At 43.7% G+C, this 10,654-nt stretch overlaps 2 protein-coding genes across 2 annotated transcripts in view; both read left to right on the top strand.

The window, feature by feature from the left end:
* The window catches only part of SEPTIN7 (septin 7), a 358,518-nt gene that overhangs the window by 55,119 nt on the left and 292,745 nt on the right, over nucleotides 1-10,654 (top strand). The window lies entirely within an intron of this gene.
* On the top strand, nucleotides 5,676-7,101 carry LOC146079637 (uncharacterized). Its single transcript, XM_083186327.1, has 2 exons — nucleotides 5,676-6,329; nucleotides 6,414-7,101. The coding sequence occupies exons 1-2, from the start codon at nucleotides 5,925-5,927 to the stop codon at nucleotides 7,002-7,004; spliced, it is 996 nt and encodes a 331-aa protein (XP_083042453.1). The 5' UTR covers nucleotides 5,676-5,924; the 3' UTR covers nucleotides 7,005-7,101.

The following is a 10,654-nucleotide window of genomic DNA, read 5'->3' as shown; positions in this document are numbered from 1 at the left end:
CACATGAGCCCTGAATGCAGACCTTATACTGTCTTATACTGATCCTGGTAAAACCATTAATGCAACATGATCTAAGCCATGAATATGTAATATACCAGTGATATTCACAATGTTTCCGAAACATTATTGCTGAGTATGCAGTTTATTCCTGTAGAAGAGGTAGCAAGCACACTTCTGTGCTATCTTCTGCACAATTATACTGTACTTCACAGTTACTGATCTTCCTGCAGGGCCGCCATCAGGGAGGTGCTGTGCCTACAGCTGTCCTGGGCTCGGCCTCTCAGACAGAGAGGGAAGGGCCTGGGCCACTCATTGTGCCCCCATACCCCCCAACCCCATATCATTGATTTAATTTTCTCTCAATGTATTAAATCAGATGAAGAATAGAACAAAAGAGTACATATGGATACCCCCACACTACAGGCAAACTTGTGTGGCCAACAATATGACAAAAATATAGGGATAATTATAAATAGCAAAACAATATAATTGGTTATCAAAATATAGAGCAAATATTTATTAAATAATCTAGGAGAGTATTTAACTATATAATACAAGGTGCACTATACAAAGATCTATAGGTGACCACTATAGCACTATTATATAAATAGTATGGGGGCAGCAATAATTATAGTACTATAATATCCTAACTTTCTTTACTCACTTTTTATGTACATGCACCCCATCATTTTGGCCTGGTACATGAAGATCACTGGTACTGTATATAGCCAAAAATCTGGACCAACTGACAGCTAGGCTGTCTCATGTCATATGGCCAGTGACAGTTGGAGCACATTTGTCTCCATGGCAACAGCTGGCAACAGCTGGTAGTGGTACTATGTCAGAGCAAAAACCTGTGACAATCCCAGCTGTTGTTGAACTACAGATCCCAGCATGCTCTGCTTCAGTTTTGCTATTTGGCCATGCTAAACCTGATGCAGAGCATGCTGGGATGCGTAGTTCAACAACAGCTGGAGTGTCAAGGTTAGTCATCAAGGGCAATGGTAGCATTGCCGACATCTTTACTCCTGGAGGCAACAGTAGCATATATGTGCCTAATTTATGCCAGGCTGTACAGTTATAGGAGCGCTATCAATGTGGACTGATTACTAATATCACTATAACCCTAATACTCAATATGAACATTACTATAGTTTTACAATAAATACATATTTGTATTGTATAAAGTTACACAATAAAATTGTTTTTGATTCCATCTATACATGTGCGCCATTGTATCCTCACTATTTCTCAATATATTCTGTTGAATAGAGGAGATATGGGTTCCAAGGGATCGCAAATCTTGCAAAATAAGACCAAAATATATTTATAATAGTATTCTAAATATGAAAATAAAGGAAAATTATCATTTGTATATAATATAGAGGGATAAACCTTTATATGGGACAAATATTACAATTTAAATAATAAAAGTGACAACAATAATTATTACAGATAGACCCGCGGTTCTCAAACTGTGGGTCCTGACCCCAAAGTGGGTCCCGACCTTCTGAGCATGGGGTCGCGACTCCATGTTGCCGACCATCAGGCTGATTACTTTTCTAATCTCTTTCAGTGATTCAAGGAGTCTGAAAATCTGTTGAATCATCTGGTATTTTAGACTCGTCATATAATTTTATGCCTCCATAATGCTGCAATGTATGCGCTGTCTGCTGCCTACACATGTGATGTGATGACCTTCTACAGTCACTTGCTGGGGTACCATATTTTTATTGTCTAATGGGGTCCCAGAGCAAAATAGTTTGAGGACCCCTGAGATAGATAGATAGATAGATAGATAGATAGATAGATAGATAGATAGATAGATAGATAGATACTTTTTTACTCACTTTTCATGGACATGTAATCCATCATTTTGGTGCTGTACATAAAACCAATGGAATTTTCCAGAAAATATGAACCAACTGACAGCTAGGCTCTCTTGACATCTGACCAGTGACATCAATTGCATCACAACCCAAGTAAGTAAGTGCCTGGTACTGTATCACCAGCCAATCAGCTCCTGACTGTTAAGTTACAGGCTGGGTTTAAAAAGGGGCAGTCAGGAGCTGATTGGCCGGTGATACAGTACCAGACACTTTATCACTTCTCCTCCCTTATCATTGCTTCATACATCTACCCCACAATACCAGCTTTTTGGGTACTGGTGTATTATCATGGCGCCCACTAAGCAAATAGCTTAGTGGGCTATTCTGCGTAGGAAAATCGCATCGCATCGTGTACCGTGTATAGTACTGTGCAATGTCCATATTAAGTGCACAGGAGTGCTTATACAAATGCAATGCGATATTGTTTTGTACAAGCACCCATGTGATGAGATGTGATGGGTGCTTACTATGAGATCACCTATGGCATGGGTCTTCAACCTGTGGCCCTCCAGATGTTGTGAAACTACATGTTCCAACATGCATTGCCACATTTTTTCCTGTCAGGGCATGCTGAAACATGTAGTTCCACAACATCTGGAGGGCATTATTTTGCGTCACCCCCAGTATCCACGCCACCCCGAAGCGTGGCGAGCGGAGACGGATCGCGTCCTCCGACCCTTTCATACCCCCACTATCCACGTCGGCGTGGAGTTGATTTTTCATACCCCCACTATCCACGTCGGCGTGGAGTTGATTTTTCATACCCCCACTATCCACGTAGGCGTGGAGTTGATTTTATACAGTGTGGCAAGCGCAGCGAGCCACTGAGCCCGAAGCGTGGCGAGTAAAATCAACTCCATGCCGACGTGGATAGTGGGGATATGCAAAGGTCGGAGGATGCGTTACGCCGCCGCTCGCCATGCTTCGGGGTGGCGTGGATAATGGGGGCATTTTCTGGACACATTCACACCTTTAATATCATACATCTGACACAGTAATGACCACATGTGTTAACGAATAACTGGTATAATTTAGTGAATAATGAATGATGAAGAGAATATTAAAAACAATAATGACAATAATCAGCAAAAAAAATTACAATGATAGCAGTCAATTAATAATAAGAACATTAACAATGAGAAAAATGAGAATTAATTAAACAAGATATCGCATCGCATGCTACTGTAACATAATGTGATGAGATGCCACTACATTAGCGTACGCAGCAAGAGTGGGCACTATGATAATACACAAGTACCGCTACTTGTGTGGCACTGCACTGAAAACAACTCGACTGCCCTTTTGTGTTAGGGTATTAGGGTTAGAGCAGTGGTTCCCAAACTGTGGGCCTTATTCGAGTTCACTCTTTCAGACAAAATCCTTCTTATGGTGCCCACACACGCACCGATTTCAGTGCTATGCGTTTTTGGCTGTACAATGGTTCTTTACAATTTTACTGCCAGAATTAAGCATGACCCGATGTGATGGTTATTTTGCTGTCTGCGATGCGATGCTGTGCGATTTAAGCACATTTTTTCACTGGCTTTTTCTGACCTTTATTTTGTTCGAGTTCACATGTTTTAAACCTGCAATAAAGTTGTTGATAACAATTTGTATGTAATTATTTCCCAAAAAAAAAAAAAAAAAACGTCGTATAGCATCGGCTCGTATGCCTGTATAATGCTGAGCCCGATGCTATGCGATAATGTCCAAAAAAGTACCTGCTGCACATACTTTTTTGGACATCTAAAATCGGCCCCCGGGAACGCGCATAGCACAGCATCGCGTCGCACACGCCGCACTAATACACCCCGATAATTGTACGCACGATGCGTTTTGTACTTTAAAAGTACAAAACGCATTCTAAAATCGATGCGTGTGTGGGCTGCATTAGATGGACAAAACCATGTGCACTGCAGGGGGGGGCAGATGTAACTTGTGCAGATCTAATTAGATTTGGGTGGGGTTTTACTTCAAAGTGAGATCTATATTGCAGTGTTAAAATAAAGCAGCCAGTATTTACCCTGCAAAGAATCACCAAAAAATCACCAATTCTATTTCGATCTGCACATGTTACATCTGCCCCCCTGCAGTGCACATGGTTTTGTCCATCTAAGAAGGATTTTGTCAGAAAGAGTGAACTCGAATAAGGCTCTGTGTGCCATGAAACCCAGGCTGCCTTGGATTGCAGGTCCAGGACCTATTCAAATTATTTATGGTCAATTTAATAGGCATATCCAGAAAAAGTGGCTGCCAATCTCATACCTCACCACATAAGTGAATCTAATGGTGTGTACACACGGTGAGATTCCCTTGCTATTCGTCTTAAGGGGTGTACACACGGCAGGATATGCCGTTAGATGCGAGTCCCGATACGATACGATCAGATCGCATGCAGAGGGACAATTTAACTATATAGTGCAGATCTGCACTATATATACTTGGCTGCCCTCTCTATTTCACTGCCGATTTGCGCTCTCACGGGAGCACGCATCGGCAGCGCATCGGGCTCGCAAGCCCTAAAAAAGCATGCGATCTGCATGCGATATGGCTTCTGATGTTCACTATATCGCCAACATCGGAAGCCATACCGCCCTGTGTGTACACACTATTTTATGGTGTGTACACAGGGTGAGATTCCCTTGCTATTCGACTTAAGATTCGAGTGCTAAACAATCTTTGCTATCTCTGTACTATTTACATACAATCTGCACTATATAGTCATTGCTGCCCTGTCTATCTGGGTTTCGATATGTGCTGTCACGGGAGCACGCATCGGGATTGCAAGGTAAAAAAACCTGTGCGATCTGCATGTGATTTTGACTATATAGTCAAAATCTCATGCTGGATTGTACCGTGTGTACACAGCATTAAAGGTGCGTACCCACGGTAAGATATAGTGCAAAATCTAGCACACTATCTAGCTGGTTTCGAATAGCATGCTAGATAGTGCACTATATCTTACCGTGTGTACGCACTATCCGACGTACGATGCGCGCTCCCGCCGGTCGTCTGGGAGGGAGCTGGTCGGGTGAACATGCAACTGAATTTTGGCTAGAAAGCATAAGATACAGTGCATATCGTACGGCACACTGTATCGTATGCTTTCTAGCAAACAATGCGCGTCATCAGCGGCACGCCCTGGCCACTTCCTGGACACTGCCCAGACACTCCCCATCAGCCATTCCGCGGCGCACACGCACCCAGAGGAGGCCCGAGGAGCTGGAGCAAGGGAAAAAAAGCACGACGCACGCACACACCCAGAGGAGGCACGAGGAGCTGGAGACAGGCACAAAAAGCAAGTACATTTTGTCATGGGTGTTTCAGCTGCGGTGTGGGTGCGTGCAAGAAAATGGTGCTCGTTTGGGAGGGGTCGCCTGCATACATCAAGGGGTAGGTGGGGGTGCCTGCATGAAAATGGTGCTTGGTTGGGAGGGGTCGCCTGCATACATCAAGGGGTAGGTGGGGGTGCCTGCATGAAAATGGTGCTTGGTTGGGAGGGGTCGCCTGCATACATCAAGGGGTAGGTGGGGGTGCCTGCATGAAAATGGTGCTTGGTTGGGAGGGGTCGCCTGCATACATCAAGGGGTAGGTGGGGGTGCCTGCATGAAAATGGTGCTTGGTTGGGAGGGGTCGCCTGCATACATCAAGGGGTAGGTGGGGGTGCCTGCATGAAAATGGTGCTTGGTTGGGAGGGGTCGCCTGCATACATCAAGGGGTAGGTGGGGGTGCCTGCATGAAAATGGTGCTTGGTTGGGAGGGGTCGCCTGCATACATCAAGGGGTAGGTGGGGGTGCCTGCATGAAAATGGTGCTTGGTTGGGGATGGGAGACCTGGCTGCATGAAGGGGATGGAGGGTGACGCTGCATTATCACAGGGGATGGAGGGGGAGGCTGCATTATCACAGGGGATGGAGGGTGAGGCTGCATTATCACAGGGGATGGAGAGCTGCGTGAAGAAAGTGCTTTATTGCAGTATATGTGATGTCAGTGTTGTGTTGATATTAAATTTTTTTTTTTTTTTTTTTTTTAAGAAATGGCAACCCCAAACCAGGAATTTTGGACAGGATTTCTGGACATGTATGAGTCGAATGAGTGTCTGTGGCGGGTCAAGGACAAAAATTATGCTAATAAGGAGAAACGCAACAAGGCACTGCAGGAAATGCTGACATACGTCAAAGGCATAAATGCTTCTGCCGACATAAAGTTTGTGAAAAAGAAGATTCAAAATTTCCGTACAGTATACTTAAAAGAACGCAAGAAATATGAGGATTCCAAACGCTCTGGAGCCGGGGTAGAGGAGATTGAAAAACCATCTTTATGGTACTATGATCAGCTCCATTTCCTACAGGATCAAGACCCCCTAAGTCAGTCACAGTGTTCTATGATGGAAGTCTCTCCAGGGCTATTGCCAGAGGAGGAAACAGATAATAGCAACGTGGTGAGTGTATACATAATATTATTTACTGTGTTATTTAGCTTCATGTAATTTGTTATTGACAGTTTATTTTTGTACACATTTAAGGTCACTCTTTCGGATGCGGAGACAGAGCCACCCAACACCCAACAAACCGAAGCCGAGCAGACTGCTGTGGTGGTGGAAAGCACACCTCCGTCAAGACCCAAGAGGACCCTCACCACAATCAAGTCTAGAGCTTCCTCAAGTTCAGCACCAAACCGTGCCGAGCGGTTTCTCCAAAGTGCAGAGGAGGTTCTGCATAAGTTACCCAATGAATTCAATGCTTTTGGTACACATGTTGCACAGGAATTGGAGGCAATGGTACCAGACCAGCGCATCCATTTCAAGAGGATTGTATATGATCTGATGATACGGGGTCGCAGTGGCGAATTAAGGCGTGATATTCACCTTGCATCATCTGCATCATATACAACGCAGCAAGGCCAACGTCCTCCCCCTAACCAATACCCATCTCGCACATCATACCCACCACAAAGTTTTACTGAACATACAAGCCCACCCTTGTATTGTAGCCCAAGTGCTACCTCATCACAGCCCCAATATCAAACTTCCACTCCCGGCCCGAGTGGTACCCCCTCTGTATGGGTGGGTGCACAGGCCACTCTTCTTTGTGAGCCTGATCTGTTCAAGTTGTAAATGTTATAATATATGCAGTCCCTTTGGGTAGTTAAGATATCTCTGTTCCTGATATCTAGAAGTTAATGCTGAGCCGTTAGGAAGTAGTGATATGTGGCTTGATGGAAAGTTTTTGTAACACATTACTTTGAAGTATAGTTTTTATGATCCGCAAACAAATCATACCTCATTTTTTTTGGTAAAGAAAAAATCTACATTGCCTGGTTGTAATTTTTTGTGGAAATGACCACATTTTATTTTGTAAAGAAAAAATCTACATTGCCTGGTTGCAATTTTTTGTGGAAAGGGCAATAAATATTGTTTACTGCAAAACTTTGTTGTTCTCATAAATTACTGCTTTCCCCAAAGGTATTGATAAGTACGTCACAATCTGTGTACACTACCATTCAGCTATCACAGTTGGGTTTTCAATAAAAACAATATACATTTGGGTAACATACAATAAACTTATTTAATACTTGAAACATAGCATTTGTTCCAAAAATACAACACATGCAAATCTTTTGGACATTGCAGTCAAAGTAACGTATCTTAAACAAATATGTACAAATAGCAGGTTCAGTATCAGGCAATTGCTTGAAGCTGCCAGTCCAATGCACCCTCTCCATTGAAGTAGGCCAGGTATTGGTCTCTGACCTGCTTTGCACGCTGTGATGACCCATGTGCCAGTGGGTTTGCATTAAGGGAGGTCCACCCATCGATGTCCTGAGACTGCTGTGCTGGTTCCGGTTCTGACACTACAGGTAATTCGTGTCTTGATTTGCGCCTCAAAAAATTATGCAGCGCACAACATGCAAGCACTATCCATTGGATTTTGTCGATGCGCATATTGATTGCACTGTGGAAAATCCTGAACTTGTTGCTCATTATGCCGAAGGCATTTTCCACAGTGCGTCGCGCCCTGCAAAGCCTGTAATTAAAAATACGACGCTCCTGATTAAGCACTCTCTGAGGATAGGGACGCATGATGTGCTCATGGAGTGCGAATGCCTCGTCAGCTAGGAAAACAAAATTTAGTCCATTTTGGCAATCATCACTAGAAGGGAGGTTGAGGCGCTTTGTGGCAAGGTGCTGGTAAAAAAGAGTGTCTTTCAGTGAACCTCCATCTGATGCCCTGCCATTTTTACCCACATCCACATAAACAAATTCATAATTGGCGTCCACTATCGCCAGCAGTACTACACTAAAAAACCCTTTATAGTTATAGTACAAGGAACCAGATTTGGGTGGCTGTGTAATGCGGACATGCTTCCCATCGATGGCCCCTCCGCAGTTTGGAAAGTTCCATCTGGTCTCAAAATCGGCCGCAATACCCTGCCATTCCTCACGGGTAGTAGGAAACTAGAAAAAAAGGTTGAAGAAAAATGATTTTCATTTGAGGTTTATATTTACATCACTTTATAGCATATTTCATTGTTGATGCTCACAATTGAGCCTTCCCAAGGAGGACAATTGATTGGCAGTACACACTTCTACACATAATTATACTTTGCAAACCATGTATGATATATATTACGGATGGACAGATGTTGCCAAACTAGAAATGCGACCATGCCTTGCCACAGTTTAAACACTACCTTTCTTTATTGCTGAACTGTGGCAAGGCATGATGTGATTTGTACTTGCACAACATCTTGAGAGGCAGCGGTTGGCCAGGCCTGTATTAAGCCCATGCTTGTTGTGTTTTACTGGGTTACAACAAACCAACCTGGCCAGATTTCTCCTGCCCCATAAAAAAGCCACCACACAGTTACGGGCCACCCCACCCCAACTCTCCCCCTCCTCGTCTCCGTAAGCCTTGCCGCTGGGGTGGTCAGCAATCTTAAGCGGTGTCTGGTTTAATTCAGATTTTACAACATTAAACAATGTATTTGGTGTGTGCTCATTTCACTAGGTATATGTCTGCTGCTGCTTTCAGAGCATGCGGGGAGCACACATAGAGAACAAAGGACACTTCAAATAAAGCAATTAAGTGGGAACACAATGGGACCATGTGCATTAGCATATATACTCTACGGAGGATGCTGTGAATACATATTTACAACTAATGTGACTTTTAAATTGTCCTTACCTTCAAGTATTGTGGCTTGAGGACAGCATATAGGGCCCTGCAGGTTTCAGGAATTATACGGCCCAAAGCCTGAGGTGAAATCAAGGACCCAAACTTCAGATCCGCTAGGGATCTAAGTGTTGCCAGGAAACGCAGAGTGACGATCAGCCTGTCCTCTGCAGGTATTGCCCTCCGCATGGTGGTATCCTGTCTTTGGATATAGGGCCTCACCAGTCCCAGCAGTTCCTGGAATGTACTGTCATCCATCCGCAGGTAGTTACGGTAGTCTACTGGGTTGTTTTCACGAATCTGGACAAGTAGTGGCATATGAGAGAGAGTTTCCCTCTGTAAAAGCCAATGCTTGGTCCAGCAGGATCGCCTTGCCCTATTGGGGCCTTTTCCTCTCTCATCATTACAGCTCTCCCTTTCTGCTATCACAGCAGCTCCTGCATATGCTGCCAGCATATTGCAATGGAAAGTATCCATTATTGACCTTGGAAAAGGTTGATTAGCACACTAGCTGCAATAACCTGATGAGGAAATACAAACTAGACACTCTGCACAAATGCAATAATTTTAAAATGGCTGCTGTGCCTTTATATAACCCTGCAAACACCCACTTCTACAGCCTGCCAATGAGGGGTTTGTTATTTTTTTGAAATCCCTGCCCATTATGCAAACACTGTGATCGTCCAGGATCTAGCCAAGTAGCTGTGACGTCAGATCGTATACCATATCGTTTGCAGATCGTACATTATTTTTAGTCCAAATCTGATGGTTTTTAGCCTATAGTGCGTTCCCGTGACATCGCATACGATATCGTACGAAACATGAATCGTACCGTGGGTACGCACCTTAAGATTCAACTGCTATACAATCTTTGCTAACTCTGTACTTGTTGCATACAATTCATGCTATCTACATTCTATTTGCACTATATAGTCATTGCTTCCCTGTCTATCTGGGTTTTAATTTGTGCTGTCACAGGAGCGCGCATCAGGATCGCAAGGTAAAAAACCTGTGCGATTTGCATACGATCTGCATGCGATTTTGACTATATACTCAAACTCTCATGCTGGATTGTACCGTGTGTACACAGAATAAGGATTTACAATTTAGTATTTTTTTTAATATACATTTCTCAATAATAAACTTTTGTCCTAGGGGTGCCAAGGCAAATATTTTGATACTATAAGGTGCCGTGCCTCAAAATAAAATTTGGGAACCACTGGGTTAGAGTATTAAGTTTAGTTTACTGGATTGAATCAGGGGTTAGGTTATTAATTATAGGGCACAGGGCTGTCTTTTCGTATGGGCTTAATGGGCACTTGCACATGGGCCCCAGGTGTATAAGGGCCCTATGCTGATAGCTGATGATCCCCTTTTTCCAGGGATACCAGCATTTAGAAAATTGGCCCTGGAGAACTGGAGATATCCAACTTCAAAAAAGCCATCCACATCTGACCTGTTAATTGCATTTCCCAGTCATATTTCTCAGGTTCTCTCTGACTTGCCCAGAACCAGAGATATCAGCCTTCCAGCAGCCGGTCCCTGCTCCAGCACCAAACGTCTGGTGTACAGTTTTATATTTTTGTCAATG

The sequence above is a fragment of the Crinia signifera genome, chromosome 5, assembly GCF_055691185.1.
Source record: "Crinia signifera chromosome 5, ASM5569118v1, whole genome shotgun sequence".
Lineage (NCBI taxonomy): Eukaryota > Metazoa > Chordata > Amphibia > Anura > Myobatrachidae > Crinia > Crinia signifera.
The sequence above is the reverse complement of the archived record's forward strand: the minus strand, read 5'-3'. Positions and strand labels throughout refer to the sequence as shown.